At 36.1% G+C, this 19,187-nt stretch overlaps 1 protein-coding gene across 1 annotated transcript in view; it reads left to right on the top strand.

Annotated features, from left to right (window-relative positions):
• MYO3A (myosin IIIA) overlaps nucleotides 1–19,187 on the top strand; it is a 199,902-nt gene that overhangs the window by 8,558 nt on the left and 172,157 nt on the right. Inside the window, exons 3-4 of the mRNA XM_054590298.1 lie at nucleotides 7,891–7,995; nucleotides 8,831–8,930. Of these exons, the coding sequence (XP_054446273.1) occupies nucleotides 7,891–7,995; nucleotides 8,831–8,930 (205 nt within the window). The remainder of the gene's footprint in view (nucleotides 1–7,890; nucleotides 7,996–8,830; nucleotides 8,931–19,187) is intronic.

Below are 19,187 nucleotides of genomic sequence, written 5' to 3'. Positions count from 1 at the left end.
TGTTTCCATTTACCCACCACCACTTTCCCCTGCCCCTCCCACCCCCACCTCCCTACCTCAAGGTGGGGAGGGATTGAGGTATCATAGATTTCTTATTCCTAACATTGCCAATGTTTAATGATGTTTTCCCAAGAATTTTGAAACAGTTTAGGTTAATGGAACTGTTTTATATCTTGATTTACTGGTTACATGATTGTATGTAATTACCAAAATACATCAAACTGCATACTTAAATAAGCCAATTATATTATATGTCAATAATACTTTAAAAATACTGTTTCTAGTTTACACATTAGAAAAGTAATATGAAAATGTCGCCTATTATGAAACTACACATTAAGGAAACGTCTAGTAAACAGATGGTGGTGACAGTTCTCATTTATCTTATCAGTATCTTATTGAAATGCAGAATTTGTTACATTAACATATTTTATAAAATTAAGTCAGACATGCCACACTTTGAAGATGTCCCTTATGTACCATGTGAAAAGACGTCCTTGTGTCATTTTGTGTGTGTACACACACACGTAAGTGTAGAACTTAAGTTTATCCATCCGTTTATTTATTCCCTAAATATCATCTGTTACTTTGGCCCAGGCCTTTTGGTAGGTTTTGGGCACTCAACAGAGAACAAGACTAACTGTCATCCTGGATCTTACAGTCTCATGATGGGGAAAGACAATTTAAAACTAAGTGACATGTGCTGGCAAGGGTTCGGGGAAGAGGGACTGCTAACGGGGCTGCGAACTGGTGCAGCCACTATGGAAAACAGTGTGGAGATTTCCCCCCAAAAAAAACAACTAAAAATAGGTCTACCATATAACCCAGCAATTCCACTTCTGGGTATTTATCCAAAGGAAAAAAAACCCACTAATTCAAAAAGATGTATGCACTCCTATGTTCATTGCAGCATTATTTACTAGAGCTAAGATATGGAAGCAACCTAGGTGTCTATGGATGGATGAGTGGGTAATGAAGATGTGGTGTAAGTATACAAGTGAATATTGCACAGCAATGAAAAAGAATGAAATCTTGCTAATTATGACAACATGGATGGACCCAGAGGGTATTATGTTAAGTAAAATAAGTCAGGTAGAGAGAGACAAATATCATATGACTTTTCACTTATATGTGGAATCTTAACATAACAAATGAACAAACAAACCAAAAACAGACTTAAAAACAGAGACCAAAGGGATTGTTACTAGAGTGGAAAGGGTAGAGGAATGTGAAAAAGGTGAAGGAGAATATAGTCAATAATATTGTAATGAGTTTGTATGGTGCCAGGTGATTACTAAAATTAGTGGAGTGATCACATTGCAAGATATAACAATGTAAAATCACTAACCTTTTTGACTCAGGATGCCAATAACATCAAAGCAAATTCAACCTAATATAAGTTGAAAAAAGAAATATAAAAGTAGAAATTGGTTAAATAGAAAATGAATAAAAAAATAGATATAATGAAAACAAAAGTTCTTTGAAAAATTTAATAATAAACTTGATCTCTCTAAACAGGTCTAGAAAATAGTATAAGATATGAATTAATTATATTATGGGTTAAATAGAGAAAATCACAACTGAATCTGCAGCTATTCATATGATAGTAATAAAATATTATGAACAACTTTATGTTAATATATCTGGCAATTTATTGTCTTGTGTTCCTCTTAAAACACACAAACTATGAAAATAACAAGAGAAGAACTAGAAAGTACAAATAGCTTTATATTAATAAAAAGAAACTTAATTTTTAATTAAAAGTCTTTCCACAAAGAAAAGACCAGGCTCAGTAGCTTCACTGGTGAATTCTATCAAATATTTATAATTTAATTCCAGAGAATTATAGAAATATTATTCCTGTATAATTCTATTTCACCTTTTTTCTTTTTTGTGCTTTGTTATATATAGTATGAATAAATGATACTGTATATATTTATAGTTACTATATGTAATTTTATGTATTTTGAAAAAGCTGAGAGGAGAGCAAATATATAATTATCAAGTGGTTATGTTTATTTTCTTATTTAAAATTTCTAGCTTTTAAATTTATTTCTGTAAATTTGAGTTACCATCTGGTTTCATTAATTCAATACAGCTTTGCTCCAATTCACTTTTTTCATGCTTTTATTGTTGAACATTTTGCATTTCTATATACTGTTGGCCCAAGAATGCAATTATGCCCTTATTGTTTTATACAGTGGCTTTTTAAATCAGTTAATAAAAATATGCATTTGCACTGTCTTTTTCAATCAAATGATTACTTTTACTGATGCTCTTTATTTTCTCATTTGCATTGAAAGCACTGTCTATTATCACTTGCTTTCAGCCTGAATAACTTCATTTAGTATTTCTTATAAGGTGGATCTGGTAGCAATGGATTCTCTTGAGTTTTGTTTACCTAAGAATGTATTTCTTATTCATTTTTGAAATATAATTTGGCTGAGATATAAGATTCTTTTGGACAGTTTTTTCTTTAGCAGCTTGAACATGTTATCCTTCCTCTTGGCCTCTACTGCTTCTGATAAGTTAGCAGTTAATCTCATTAAGATTCCCTAGCACTTCACAATTCATTTTCCCCCTCCTACTTTCAATATTTTCTTTTTATCTTAGGCATTCACCATTTTTATTTCATGTGACTGCGTGTGAATCTCTTTTTATAATGCTACTTGAGTTAATTGAGCTGATTGGATGTATAGAGTAATATTTTTCATTAATTTTGGGAAGTTTCAGCTATTTCTTCCAAGATTTTCTTCTGCTCTGTACTCTTTCTCCTCTATTCCAGTATTCCCATTACATGAACGTTGGTATGCATGCATCTCTCTTAGACTGGTCTTATAATGAAGATATTCTTTCTTCTCTCTTTTCATATTCATGATGTCTATTGATCTCTCTTAAAGTTTGTGGATTTCCTCTTTTGCCAGTTCATACCTACTGTTGAGTTCTTCCAGTGTATTTTTCATTTACCTTATTCTACTTTTAAACTCCAAAATTTTTTTTCTATAATTTGTTACTGATTGATTTTAGAGAGAGGGAGAGAAAGAGAGAAAGAAGCAGAAACACCAGTTTGTGGTTCTACCTATTTATGCATTCATTGGTTCCTCCTTGTGTGTGCCCTGACTGGAACCCACAAGCAGGGCATATCAGGATGACACTCTAACCAACTGGACTACCTGTCCAGCGCTTTAGTTTTGTTTTTTTTTATGAATTCTGTATTTTTATTGACATTTTCTACTTGATGAGACATTCACATCATATCTTCACTTCTTAAAGCATGTTTTTCTTTAGTTCTTTGAACATATTCATCATATTGCCTACTTTGAAGTCTTTGTCTGCTAAGTTTAATATCTGGGCTCTCTCACAGGCAGCTTCTGTTGCCTGCGTTTTTCCATTTGTGTGCATGACACTTTCCTGTTTCTTCACATATCTCATCAATTTTGTTTGGATGGGAGATGGGGGAAGAGAGAACCCCATTTTCTTGGAAACACTTCTCCGGAGTAGCGTTTCTGTCACTGGGCTGGTCAGAGGTGAATAGAGTGGCTCTCGTGTCCCAGACTCCTGCTGTTCTTATTAAGATTTAGTTTTATTCTTGAATGTTTCATCACTTGCTACATGACCTCATAAAATTTCAAAATATTTTAAATGGCTGTTTATTTTTATAATTTTTACCAGTTATGGTTGTTTCACTGGAGAATGGATCTACAGAGTTCTTCACCACCAGGATGTGTCTACATTACCATCCTGGGGAAGAAAATCCTATGAAATCTTTTAAAAAGAAATTATGAGTCTTGTTGACTCATTTGTGAGACCAGTATTATACTGACAAAAGAATATAAAGATATTGCAAAAAAAGAATACTATATTTTAACACTCTGCATGACAATAGATGCAAAAATCCTTAACAAATCAAACCCAGTAACATATAGAAAATGTTAATACATCATAACTGAATGGGATTGATCCCAGTAATACTAGTTTATGAAAACATTAAAAAAGTCTGTTACACATTAACATTTACTGCATCACATAATTCACTGTATTAAGAAAAAGAGAAGAAAATCATGAAAAATATGCCAAAATCCAACACCTATTTGTGACAGATAATCTCAGGACACTAGAAATAGACAGAAATTTCACCTAATAAAGTGCATTTACCCAATTTTTTTAAAAAGTGAGCAAAAAATTTGGGCTCTCAAAACACACACACACACACACACATTCAATACCTTTAGTCTTTAATGAAGTTCAAATTAAAACCACAATGAGATTACTAGTACACATCAACTAAAATGGCTAAAATTAAAAATGCTATTAATACCGAGATTTGTGAAGCTGCAAGTTAAATTGAACTTTTGCGCATTGCTTAGGCAGGGTAAAATGATGCACTTACTTTAGAAGCACCACAGCAGTCTTATAACATTTCACATACACTTATCATACAATACAAAATTCTACTATTGGGCATTTGCTAAAGATTAGTTTTTACAAAAGACAAACATGAATGTTGAAACCACTTTTATAAAATAAGCAAAGTAAAAACTAGAATGAGTATTAGAAAACAAGAATTTCTATGGTCTTTCATAGAATACTATGGACTAAACGAATGGCCTTTGAGCATTCTTAGAATAAACAAAAACAACTGAAAAGCAGTAAAAAACAGAAATGCCAAGAAGGAATTAGTAGTCCTTTTTCAGAAATTTGAATAAAAATCTCATATCTTCTTCTAACATGGTAAAGACAGAATACATTTAGAAAAATTACAAAGGCTAACTTTGGAAATTAGTTATAATGATCTGTTTATGGAATATTATCCTTTTTGGTTTAGGTGGGTTTTTTTTAAATGTTTGACTGTAGCTTGAGTAGAGTTCATTTTCAGTGCTGCTCTGTTATTTAATTAGTGTAGCTATGGTTTAAGAAAATTATACTTCAATTTTGTTCTTTTAAAGAACATTCCAGCCCTGACTGGTGTGGCTCAGTGGATTGAGCTCCGTCCTGTGAACCAAAGGGTCACCAGTCCAATCCCTAGTCAGAGCACATGCCTGGGTTGCTGGCCAGGTCCCCAGTAGGGGGCGTGTGAGAGGCAACCACACATTGATGTTTCTCTCCATCTCTTTCTCCCTCCCTCTCCCTCTGTCTAAAAATAAATAAACAAAAAATTTTTTTAAAAAAGAACATTCCAGAATGTCAAATAGTTGGAATCATACAATATGTAGCCTTTTCAGGCTGCCTTCTTTTACTCCTGTATAAGTATAATAATATACACTTAAGGCTTCCCTATTCTTGGTGTTGGCAACTAGATTTTAAACTCAATTCAGTTATATTATCTGTTTCTTGGAAATTTTTGACTAGTAGAAAAGTGTACTATAATAATTGGACAGCCACATACAATCCAAACCTCACATCATTTACAAAATTTAACTCAAAATGAATGATAGAACTACCTATTTATAAAACCTAAAACTATAAAACTTCCTCAAGAAAATATAGAAGAAAAATTTTCATACACTGCTTATGGGATACAGAATGTCATAACCACTTTGGGAAATACTCTGGCAGTTGCTTAGGTCAAATACATGGCCCATCAAATCCAGCCATTCCTTCTCTTAGATATTTACCCAGGAGAAATGAAAACTATATTCTCATAAAAATTTATATGTGAATGTTTAGTAGTTATATTCATAATTGCACAAAACTAGAAACAACTCAAGTATCTTTCAGTTAGTGAATGAATAAACAAACAGTGGTCTATCTATTTAATGGAATATTCAACACCACAAAAGGCGCAAACAATATTATTAAAACAGCATTTAGAAAGGAAGGTGCAACAATGTAAATGAATCTCAGATTCATTATGCTAAGTCAAAGAAGCCAGATTTAATGGGCTGCACACTTATCATTCAATTTCTTTAACAAAAACTATAGGGACAGAATATGGGTTAGTGGTTGCCAGGAGCCAGGAGAGGAGTTTGGCTACAAAGAGAGACAAAGGAAGATTTTTGCAGGATGGATTTGTTCGATATCTTATCTTGTATAGATTAACATTTTTATCTATTTTATCTAATTTGATTGGGGTTGGTAGTGGTTACAGGACTAATACTGGGCTGGCCAAAAATTTCCTTTGGTTTTTTCCCGTAAGATGGCTCTAGCAGTGCTTAGTTGTCTTTAACTTCATTCAAAACAGTTTTGTTAGATTGTATTGTGACAGCTGTCTTATCAGCATGTATTTTTTTTTAAATCAGAATTAATGAATTTTTGTGCAGCCAATTTAATATTGAAATTGGAAGAAAATATGCAACACTTTTGGCATATTATACTTTATTATTTCAAGAAATGTAAAAACACAGCTGAAACACCCAAAAAAAGATTTGTGCAGTGTATGGAGAAGGCGCTGTGACTGATTGAATGTGACAAAAGTGGTTTGTGAAGTTTCTTGGTACTGTTGATGTTTTGGCCAAATAATTACTTGCTGTGGGGCTGTCTTATGCATTGGGAGATATTTAGCAGCTCCCTGGCCTCTACCCACTAGAGGCCAAGAGCAGGAGACAGCCGACGTACTCAAAACATCCAAGTCAGTGAAGTTATTGGTGAAAATGAAAAATGTGTCTTTTGTTTTATGGATAAACCTAAACGGACTTTTTGGCCAACCCAATACATTTGTCGAAATTCAGAATTGTATACTAAGTTGAGTGAATTTTATTATATGTAAATTATACTTCAATATCCCTTACTGTATATTATAAAAAATTCTGTATTCTAAACCTTAACAGATAGGAAAAATAACTGTTTTAAGTAAAAACTGATATCCAGAAGTAAAATTTGAACTGCTTAGTGCAAATTGTATGATTGCATTAGGACTTATATTTCATTTAAAAATTTTATTTACTGCACATTTTGGGGGGTTCTTTTATTCTCCCTGCAACAGTCTAGCTGTTTATTCTGCATTAACATAACAGTCAACCACAGAAGAGGCAGCCACAGAGAGGCACACTTTGGAGAAACAGGAAAAGATGTTTAGTCTCTGCAGTGATTTTTAGAAATTCTCAAACTGATCTTGAAACTTGGTTCTTTTGAAACTTGGTTCTTTTAAATAAATGCCTTGCAATTTAAAGGGCTCTAACTTCTTTTCAGTCAGCTTTGAGTCATTTCATGAGCTGATTATGCTGAGACGGTTTTGCACTGCCAGGGCAGGGCCCTCTACTGCCTATGCAGTCAGAGGGCATTCCCCCTTCTTGACAGGGAAGAAAATGCAGGTTTTGGAATGCTAGGGCAGTATCTACTCCTGTATAAGCTGAAAGAAAATTTCTTTGAATGTAGAAGGACACTAGTTATAAATGAGGTGCCATCTAATTGTTCATTTGCAAGTTCATGTTTAGATTTTAAAACTTTCTTAAATAGAAACATATCTTACATGGTGGTTAGATCAGCCAGCCAGCCCATGAAGCATATTGGGGGATGATCACTAAGCACTGTGGTATTGACTCTGCAGTCAGACTGAGTTCATATCCTAGCTCTGTCACTGCTGGGTGACCTCTGCAGGTTACTTTATTATTTGGTGCCTCAGTTTTCCAATCTTTAATATGGAGGTGATAATACCTATTTCAGTGAGTTGTGAGTCATAGAGATAATATTATAAATGGATTAAGAGTATATGGTGGGAGGGAGGCAGAGACAAATGTATTTGAAAAAATAAATTAAAATAAAATAAAAAAAAAAGAATATGCTTGGCACAAAGGATGTGTTCATTCATCTATGAAACCAAAAGGATGATGAAAATAGTCACTTGAAACAAAAAATGGAACAATTTTTTAAATGTTTTGGGGAAACCTTTTATAGCAAGTACTTAAAATGCCACATTCATTTTAATATTAATCTTGAAATATTCTTTTATAGCTGTGCAATGGAGGATCAGTGACTGATCTTGTGAAAGGATTTCTGAAAAAGGGTAAAAGAATGAATGAGCCCATAATTGCCTATATTTTACGTGAAGCACTAATGGTAAGGCAATTTCAATGGTTTGTGCATTATTTATGAGGCAGTTCTAGTTAAATAAAAAATGTGGATCCTATTTTTAGAAAAATATTACTACATTAGTATTTATTGATGCAAGAGTATGTGCAAAATCTGGAATGTTTAGCATAGCTAAATTCTTTTTTCCATTAGAAATCTACCCTCCTTTTGTCAGCAGCACCTTGAGTTCTGATCTTCTAAGTATATTTCTGAGATTGTGATTATGATGAAGGTAGATTATGTGTATTTTTTGCTAAGAGTAAGGCTTTTATTTGCCACCATTTAACATAAATTCATAGAACATTTTCTTTTGTTGAGATCAACACATTTTTAATAAAATAGCTGATAAGCACTAGGGGTATGCCCCACTTTTAGGAATTTTTATGTAGTCCAAAATGGAAATGATGTAATTTGATATGACTAATTCATTATTAAACATTTAAGAATGCTTGAATGTTAATTTTCACTGTGTTTCCAATTGGTTTTGCACAAATGCATCCATCTTAAAAATATTCTTTTGTTTGATGCTTTCTTTAAAAACAAATATTTTGCCATGATTGGTGTGGCTTAGTTGGTTGGAGCGGCGTCCCATAAACCGAAAGGTCACGACAGGCTCAACTCCTGGTCAGGACACATGCCTGGGTTGCAGGTTTGGTCTGTTGGGAGGTGCAAGAGGCAACTGATCAATGTTCCTCACATCAATGTTTCTCTCTCTCTCCCTCCTCTCTCTCCTCGCCTTCCTTCCCATCTCTCTAAAATCAATAAGCATGTCCTCGGGTTAGGATAAATAATAAAATAAAAAGAAATATTTTCTATCTTCTAGGGACTTCAACATTTGCATAACAACAAAACTATCCATCGTGATGTAAAAGGAAATAACATCCTGTTGACCACTGAAGGAGGAGTTAAACTGGTAGACTTTGGTAAGTTTCGTTTGAAATGCATGAGTTTGGGCTGCAAAATGAGTAGTATAGTATGATTTGATCCCTTTCCACCCACCTTGCTTTCTAGGCATTGAAAGTAGAGGAAAAGCTGTATGTCCTTTATAGTAGAAAGTGCAGAGATTTTTTAAAATTTGGCAAGTGAGAGATTCTCAGAAGAAAGAACGTCTTCTTTCAAGTCATCTAACTTCTTGTGCCCATAACACCACTGTGGCATTGTGTGGCTGATTCTCTAACATAGATGGCACCCCAAATGAGTAATTGTTTTACAAATGGGCATGTGCTTAAATCCAGGCTTTTGAGGTGTGAGGGGAAACCTTCAAAAGTCTTTGGGAAAATTTTTTCCCTCCTAAGAAGGAGACACAAGGGAAAAAACGGTCTCTGTCTTCCCCGGGACCCTCTGTGTCTTCCTATGATGCCTAAACTGCTACAGCCACCTTGTTCTGTCCTGAGGTGCTCCATTTCACATGGTAAGCCAACCCTGAAAAAGGTAAAGCTGAGGATGGGAAGAGCAAGGGTCTTTGATGACATAATCAAGCCACTAAATCAACCAACTTTGGAGGCTGCCCCACCTCTGGACCTTTTGTCATGTGAGATAATACATTTTCATATTTACTAATAAGCCCATTTGGAGTTTCCGTGTCATTGCCAAGCCGATACCTCTATTCTTCATCTGAGTAGCTATTTCCCCGCTTTGACAGTGCTCTCCCACACCTCCTCTCATTTGATCCCTACTAATACTGCACTAATCCTGTGAAGGTGGGCATAATTATTCCAAGACACCTCAATATCCTTCAGTCATTCTCCCACTTTCCTTCCCCTGCACGCTGGCTGGCTAAGGTGCTCTTCCTTTTGCTTCTGTATGTTGTGTATTTCTCAATGATTGTGCTTATCATATAGAATTATAATTATCTCTTTAGTCATAGAAAAAGATACTTAGAAAGATAGATAAACGGGTGTTTGAGCAGTGGAACTATGTCTTATTCCATTTTGTCAACCTAAAGTTTTGGATATTAGTTGTTCAGTGAATGACCATTGAATGAATGAATCTTCCTTTGTTTTGCATTTTAGAAATTGAAGCTAAGAGAAGTTCATTGATTAATTTTAGAAATGAATTTCTTAATGTCCACATATGTAGCTCTCTAAAGATCTGACTTATCTTGGGAATAAATTTCAAAATATATATAGAGAGGAATGGACAAATAGCATATCTTTCAAACAAACATACATGTACCTTTTCTTTTTCCTCAGATGAGCTTTTGAAAGCTACCAAGCAGCTCTGAGTTTGGCAGTTAATTCCTGATTACTAACAGGGCCACAGCTAGTCTGTATTGCTAGTTGAGTTCAAAGATGTATATTTGAACAGTTTGGCCTGGTTAGGATACTAATAAGAACTTGTGCCTGAAATTAAACACCCATACACAAAACAAAACACTCTTCACTGTTCCATAGGCAGGGCCCTGACTCTCCTCAGAAAATAATTTTGGCTCCACTCTAAAAGACCCAAATGAATAGCTTTCTATTTAACTGGAGAGCTCATGAATTCATTAATTCTCTTGCTCCAAAAAATGGTTACAGCATACATAGCCTAGGTGAAAATTTTTAAAACAAATGTCTAAACAGCTTCTCAGTCATGAAAGAAAAACTTGGTAAACCAGTGGGTTTGAGAAGTACGACTTCCTGGGATATCCTCCAAAGTAATGAAGATTACAATCAAATACCTAGGTAATAAATAAGGTGACCTTTTACATGATATCTTATAAGGTAGTCATAAGTTGGAAAGCTGACAAAATGAGAGCTTTGGTTTTGGATTAATTGACTTAAAGACTTCCAGGAACAATTAGAAGAGGGCCTCTGCCAGTTAAATGTGTTCCTAGGTCTGATGCTAAAGTGCTTTTATTTGTATATACGATAATGCATGTATTTCTGTTTTCCATGGTAAGAGGATATGGATTCAGTTCACCCGAAATGATTTGTAGGTTTTCATATGAATTAAAACCGAGGAGAGAGGTGCATGCATAATCAGACTTCTCAAGGGCAGAAGGAATAGATGTGGTAAGCCACAGACTGCAGAATCACACTGAAAATCAATGTCCTCATTTTATGTTTAAATCAAATTTTCAGAGGAGACTGTAGATGAATGTAAAGGTTGTAGAATGCCTGTTATTTGAAATTCTCACCTTATTAAATATACGATAAGCTCATGGATACTGAAGGCCTGTTCTGTGATGGCTGCCAGCCCTGAAAGTGTCCAAAATCGAGCTCCACCACCTCATCCCTCCCCAGAAATCTGTGTCCTATCAAGAGTTTCTTGTCTTAGAAACTCACCATATCTATTTTGTTGTTCAAGCCAGAAATCTTAGGTTCATCCTTGAGACGTCCTTTGTGTCCGCTGCCTGCATCTACACTGAGTCAGAAAGCACTGGCTCTATGGTATACACATGCATCCTCAGGTTCCATCTCGGTTGCTCCTCCCCCATCCTAGCCATCATCTCTGACCTGGGCTCCTGCAATGACACTTTACCAAACTCCCTGCATCTAGTCTCATTCTCTTCCTCTCCATCCGTTTTCCACCCTGTAGCCAGAGGGACCCTTCCAGAAAGCACACATGGTCCTGCCACCCTCTTGCTCAGTACTCTGTTCAATGGCTTCCCGTAGCCCTTGGGAAGGTCTTTCCTTATGGTCCTCTGTGCTGGCACAGAGTAAGCACTAAACGATCGATACCTTTTTTATACCCCCTGGCATTTGTTAGGTACCCTCTCTCCTGTAGTGTAAGAGCCAGGTCAGCTTCTTTCAGTTCCGTAAATGGCCACACTCTTTCTCAGTCCGGGCTCTGGCACCTGTAATTGAGAACTTCAAAGTACTTGAAAATCTGATTACTTCCAAGTACTTTCAGGAGTACTCCAAAATTATTAGCATGCTTTCCACTTTTGCCTATCTAAAAACATGATCTTCACCTCAGCCTGCTGAGGCATCTCTCTGTCTAGGATGAGATTAAGGTTTGTTCTAGAAGGAATGGAAGAAAATGACTGAGGTAATTTTCAGTTTTTAGCATTTAAAAATAGGAATTTGTAGGAAGACCCAGGCTACCTGTTGAGAAAGTTTTGTCTAAATTGCTCTCACTTTTCTTGAGCATTTGGAGAGAGAATTTCCAGGGACACACCATAGAGTTTCACATAGGAGGGAACAGATACAAGAGGGAAATCCTCTCCAATTCTAGGGTGATTGTGGAAACATGAAACAGAGAAAGAGGCCGGAGAGTGGGATGAGCTTTCAAAAAGTGGAGATGACAATGAGGGCAGAAAGGAACCCTTCCTCACACTCCCTGGCACTGTCATTCCATGATCCAGAGGAAGCCGCTGACAGGCCGCCGCAGTCCAGGCTGGGCTGAGCCACAATGTTGTTCCCTGAGGCGTAGAGTGAGTAAGCAGAGGAAGTGCTCAAGCTGAGCTTCCTCAAACCCTTACCCTTAGTTCTCAGAAACTCAAAAGTACCTGAGAATCTGGCTGAGGAGCTTCTAGAGAGGGTTGCCTGGGAAGGGAATTGAGGTACAGAACAGACACCCTCGGTTAGGTGTGAATAGGTGTTATAGCCAAGCCTCAGAGTGAACCTTCACCTGCCAGGAGAACTACAGAAGACCTTGCTTGCACGAGGAGAACAGACCCGAAGTCCAATGATGCAGACACTAGCATGGAGGCCAGCAGGGCTCCTAGCAGCCAGGCAGACAAAGGCATGTGGTCCTAGAGCCTAGAGACCCATCACTCTCTTCTTCCTCCTCACAAGATCTTATAAGCCATTCCTTATCCTGTACAGACAGGACCACCTTCAGGAAAGAAGGAGGAGGAACGTCATCTGAGAAAAGGAACTAGCACGCTTTTATCCAACAAAAACTGAACTCTATCTGAAGGGACTAAATTTTACTTCCCTCCCAGACAGTGGGTAGGAACATAGGGATAGTCCAACCATAAGAATTATAGGTGAAACAAAGAAACTATAGTTTTTCTATATAGCTAAGTATAGTGATATTAAATTTTGCAACCAATGACAAACACAATGCTCTCCCTGCATAGAAATTTCTCCTCACCCCTGCACCCAGCTAATTTCTTTTGGCCCACTGAGTGCCTCCCTAACACCCTATACTTTGTGTGGCCAGCCAGTTATCACACTATTTGACCACCTTCCCTGCCAAGCTATAAGCTTCATGATGACAGGGTTCTCCATATGCTCTATCACTTTGTCTCTAGAACCAAGCCCAGTACTAACACATTGAAAGGACTCAATAAATACTTTTGAATGAGTGAATGAATGAATGAATGAATGAAAAGCAGGATTTTCCATACAATTTTGTGACCTTGAGAAAGTCGCTAAAATCCTCCAAGGACATCAATTTGCTCCTCTACAAGTGTTTAAAAAAAGTCTCTGCCTCATACCATTGATTGCTGTGAAGAGTAAACAGGATGATACAGGAAAACTACTTAGTAAAATTACTAACATTTTATAATATTTTAAAAAATCTGAGCTATTACGCTTATTATGAAATTTTAATCTCATGTAGCCTCTAGCTCATGTAGTGTTATGCATAAAGTAGGTACTCAATAAATAGTAAATACTTTATTAAATAAGTTGCTAAGTAATGAAAATCTGAGTTCCTTAAATAGATGCCCCTTTCTGTTTCCAAAAAAAACAAAAAAATAGCCCGTTGCTGTAGTAAACTTAGTATTACTTTAAATAGCAAGCTTTTATTTAATTACATTAAAACTAAGATTCAGTTTGGTAATACTAGTTAAGAAAATCTTTTGTTTTTTTTTGCTAAGTGTGATATGCTTTCACAGAAAACCACCAGACACCTCAGAGAGCAAAAAGACAAGTGAGCTTGTAAATGTTATTAATGAAATACATTAGCAGTCACTGGTGTGTAATCAATCAATACATAATATGACTTCCTAGGAGGCAAACCCCTTTAGGCAAGTCAGCTGACGTCTGAAAAAGCAGCTCTTGTCCAGAACAGTAAAGTGGAAGGGAGACTAAATTTGAAGGGCAGTTCCCAGTTCTTATTCCTATGGATTTCTCTCTGGGGAATTTCATTTATGATAGGATAGGTAACATTTCAATGCAAAAGTACAGAATATACATCATGTGATTTATTTATGCATTATTCTTGTGACAGAGTTTTTTATGGCTTTAAATCTCTTATTACCCACATACCCAAATTTAGACCAAATCCCAATGAGTAATGTAAGTCAAAGTTGTGAATTATTTATTAAAACCCACTTTTTAGCATCAAGAAAGGCAATTACATCTGAACTTAAAAACTGTGAAGTTCCCTTTATCCCCTCCTTTCTTCTCGAATAATTCAGAACAAAAGCCTTTAGGTGTGGTAGAGCAAGCATAGAAGTGCATGTGTAGCATGTGGTTGGAGTGAAATGGGTGAGGAAGGCATCCATGCTGGGAAGATGGCAGTAGTGGTGGCTTAGATGGGTGTTGAGTCTCTGAGTAGGACAAGGAAAGCGTTTGTTTAGGAGGATGATGGTGGTCCCAGTTGGGTTGTCAGAGTCTGAACTAAGTAACAAGGGCATCCATGTAGCAGTCAAGATGGAGACAAAAGATTGACTACATAAAGGGGGCTTAAAAAAATCAGGAAAAATAATGACAATGGGAGCCAAGTTTGTTGCTGTTGGAAAAAAGAATGACAAATCAAAGAGGAAAAAATTGAACCCAATGATGTTGGATTGGAATTGGAAGGGTCAATATGAACTCATGGCTTTTGAAATGTATAGATCGATATGTTGCAAAAATAAATATGCCATGTGTAAGGGTGTGTGTGTGTGTGTGTGTGTACATGTTACCTAGATGTCTCTACTTAGAAGGTTTGCAAACATTGATGCCCCAAAGGCAAACACATCAAGCACGTAACTCTTGGATTCTAAATATAATTCCTAACTATGAAGAAGATGTCAAGGTCATTAAATTCAAGGAAAGATTAAGGAACTGCTCTAGATTGAAGGAGACTAAAGAGACATGACAACTAAATGCAACACATGATCCTGCATTGGATCCTTGTTTTGTAAGAACATATTTGGGACACTTGATGAAATTTGAATGTCTGTAGATTAGATGGTAGAAATATATTCGTGTTAAATTTCCTGACTTAATGAGTTGTGTTGTGGGTATTTAAGAGAATGCCCATGTTTGTAGCAATTACACTGTAAAGTATTTGGGAGGAGGGGAAGGAACATCATGTAGCCTACTTACTCTGAAATGGTTCAGATAAAAATTATTTGTACTTCTCTTGCCAACTTTTCTGTAAGGCTGAACTTAATGTCAAAAAATTTTTTAAACTATAGAGTAGGAGACTTAGCAGAGAAGTCTAAAGATATTTGTGAATACACACATGTCTAAAGATTTTATATATATCCATATATATATAAATATATAAATATATATATATAAATTAGGTAGTTGAATAAATCTTGAAATTTTGAAAGGTAATGCTTTATAGAAATGATATGTTGAGAGCGGACCTTGCCCACAAATGCAGTATCTACCAGGCAATTGCAGCTGAACTGGCCAGGGCCGGATGCCAGATTGCTGGTGGAGGCCCTGATGCAGTCAAGGGCTGGCATTTCATCCAAACAGAGAGGTTGGAAGATAGTGGCCAAGTAGGTGGAAGCTGAGTCTTCTAATGCCCAACTCAAATTCTCAACGTATCTTCTGACAAAAAAACCTGAACAATCAATGTAATCTTAGCTGATAGGAAGTTTTGAGCCAAGGTATATAGAAGACACTTCACAATGGGCGTGTATAAGATGTGGCAGGGGTTATGATTCCCCATCAGCCAGCTGGCAGGGAGTGAGCCATTTAATGAGCCATGAATAATCAAAACCCAAGTACAACAAGATAGCCCACATAAATTGAATAAAGGGCATCCCTCAGCATCCAGATCAGGAGATCAAAGAGACTACACCATTAAGTCCCACAGGACTCCTACCACAGAAGGCCACCCCATGAAGACAGGGAGTCAAATCACACCAATCTGAGATGCAGAAACAAACAAACAAACAAACAAAGAATAACCTAAAATGGAGAGACAAAGAAATAATCTCAAATTGAAAGGAAAGAAAAAATCCCCAGAAAAAGGGATAAATGAAATAGAGGCAAGCAACCTACTAGACATAGAATTCAAAATAATGTTTATAAGGATGCTCACTGAACTCAGTGAGAACTACAAAGAACTTTGTGGAGCTACAAGGAACTTAGTGAGAACTTCAGCAGCATGAAAAAGGACATAGAAGCCATGAATAAGAGCCACAAAGAAAAGAAGACTACAATATCTGAAATGAAGAATACACTAGAAGGGATCAAAAGCAGGCTAGATGAAGCAAAAGACCAAATCAGTGAGCTGGAAGACAAGGTAGAAACAATACCCAGTCAGAGCAACAAAATGAAAAAAGACTAAAAAAAACCCTGAAAAAATGATATTTTAAGGGAGCTTCAGGACAACATGAAACATAACAACATTTGCGTCATAGGAATATCACAAGGAGAAAAAAAAAGACCAAGGGATAGAAAACCTGTTCTAAAAAAATCATGACAAAATACTTCCCTAACTTGATAAAGGGAAAAGTCAACCAAATTCAGGAAGCACAGAGGGTCCCAATAAAGATGAACCCAAGAGACCCACTCCAAAATACATCATAATTAAAATGGCAAAATTTAAAGACAGAGAGAACCTTAAAGGCAGAAAGAGAGAAACAGCTAGTAACATACAAGGGAGCTCCAATATAGCTATCAGCTCATTTCTCAACAGAAACACTAAAGGCCTGGAGGGTTTGACACAAAATAATCCAAGTAATTCAAAGCAAGGACATACAACCAAGACTACACTATCCAGCAAGACTCTCATTTAAAGTTGAAGGTGAAATAAAGAGCTTTCCAGACAAAAGAAAGCTAAAAGAGTATGTCTCCACCAAGCCAGCACTGTAAGAGATGCTAAAGGGACTGGTATAAGAAGAAATAGAAAAGAACACAGGTACACAATAAATGACAATAAATAAGCACCTATCAATAATAACATTAAATGTAAATGGACTAAATGCTCCAATCAAATAACATAGGTTAGCTGAATGGATAAGAAAGTACAACCTGTATATATGCTGTCTACAAGAGACCCAACTCAGAACAGAAGATCTACACAGACTGAAAGTGAAGGGATGGAAAAAAAATATTCCAGGTAAACAGACCAAAAAGCAGGGGTAGGAATACTTACATCAGACAAAATAGACTTCAAACAAAAGCCATAAAAAGAGACGAAGAAGGTCACTACATACTACTTAACGGGGTAGTCCATCAGCAGGATATAGCCCTTGTAAATATGCACCCAATGTAGGAGCACCTAAATATGTAAGGAAAATCTTGAAGGACTCCAAGAAAGATCAACAGCAACACAGTCATTTAGGGGATTTTAACACCCCATTACCCACAACAGATAGAGCTTCCAAACAAAGAATCAACAGGCATATTGTGGCATTGAATGACACTCTAGATTAAATGGACTTAATTAATATATATAGAACCTTTCACCCCCCCCAAAAAAAGCAAATAATACATTCGTTCAAATGCACATGGAACGTTTTCAAAGATAGACCACATGGTAGAATACAAAATAACATCAACAAATTCAAGAAAATTGAAATCATATCAAACATATACTTGGATCACAATGACTTGAAACTAGAAACCGACCTCAAGGAAAAAACTCAAAAACATTCAAATACATGGAGACTAAATAACATGTTATTAAATAATGAATGGGTTAACAATGAGATCGAGGAAGAAATCAAAAAGTATTTGGAAACAATGAAAATGAACACACAACAACCCAAAACCTATGGGACACTGTGAAAGCAGTCCTAAGAGGGAAGTTGCAATACAGGCTACCTAAAGAAGATAGAAAAATCTCAAATAAACAACTTAACCCTACACTACAAGAACCAAAGGAACAACCACAAACCAGAGTGAGTAGAAGGAAGGAAATAAGATCAGAGGAGAATTAAATGACATAGAAACTAAAAGAACAATTCAAAGGGTCAATAAATCCAGGAGCTTGTACTTTGCAAAGATAAACAAAATTAACAAATCTTTAACCAGACTCATCAAGAAAAAAAGAGAGGACCCAAATATATAAAACCAGAACTGAATGAGAAAGTGTAACCGATACCACAGAAATACAATGGATTGTAAGAAATTACTGAGAGTAACTATATGCCAAGAAGTTGGACAGAGTGGGTGAAAGGGACAAATTTCTAGAACATAGCAGTCTTCCAAAACTGAATAAAGAAGCAGAAAGCCTGAATAGACCATTAACTACTAGTGAAATTGAAGCAGCAATCAAAAACCTCCAGGCAAAGAAAGCCCTGGACCAGATGACTTCACAGGTGAATTTCACCAAACATTTAAAGAACTAATTCCCATCCATTCAAGCTATTCCAAAAAATTCAAGAAGAGGGAAGATTCCCAAACTCTTTTTATGTGGCTACTATCTTTGTAGTTCCAAAACCAGGTAAAGGCACAACAAAGAGTTGTTGTATCTAGTATCTCTGATGAACATAGATGCTAAAATCTTCAGCAAAATATTGGCAATCTGGATTCAGCAATACATTAAGAAGATCATACACCGTAATCAAGTGAGATTCATCCCAAGGATGCAAGGAGGTATAATATTTGCAAACCAATAAATGTAGTTCACCACATAAACAAAATGAAGGACAAAAATCATATGATCATATCAATAAATGCTGAAAACGCATTTGATAAAATCCATTACCCATTTATGATAAAAACTCAGCAAAGTGGGATTAGAGGGAGCATACCTCCATGTAATAAAAGCTATATATGAGAAACCTACAGCCAACATTATACTCAATCAGCAAAAACTAAAGTTTTCCCCTCAAGATCCGAAGCAAGAAAAGGGCATCTGCTTTCAACACTCTTATTCAACATAGTATTAGAAGTTCTAGCTACAGAGTTCAGACAAGGAAAAGAAATAAAAGGCATCCAAATTGTAAAGGAGGGAGTAAAACTGTCATTATACACAGATGACATGATAGTGTACATAGAAAACCCTATAATCTCCACCAAAAAATTACTTTGCCTAATAAGTGAATTTGGGAAAGTACTGGGATACAAAATATTTAGAAATTGATGCCATTTTTGTACACCAACAATGAAATACCAGAAAGG

Source organism: Pteronotus mesoamericanus, unplaced genomic scaffold (assembly GCF_021234165.1).
Source record: "Pteronotus mesoamericanus isolate MK-2021 breed Mesoamerican mustached bat unplaced genomic scaffold, CSHL_Meso_final contig_130, whole genome shotgun sequence".
Lineage (NCBI taxonomy): Eukaryota > Metazoa > Chordata > Mammalia > Chiroptera > Mormoopidae > Pteronotus > Pteronotus mesoamericanus.
This window is presented reverse-complemented; position numbering and strand designations above follow the sequence as displayed.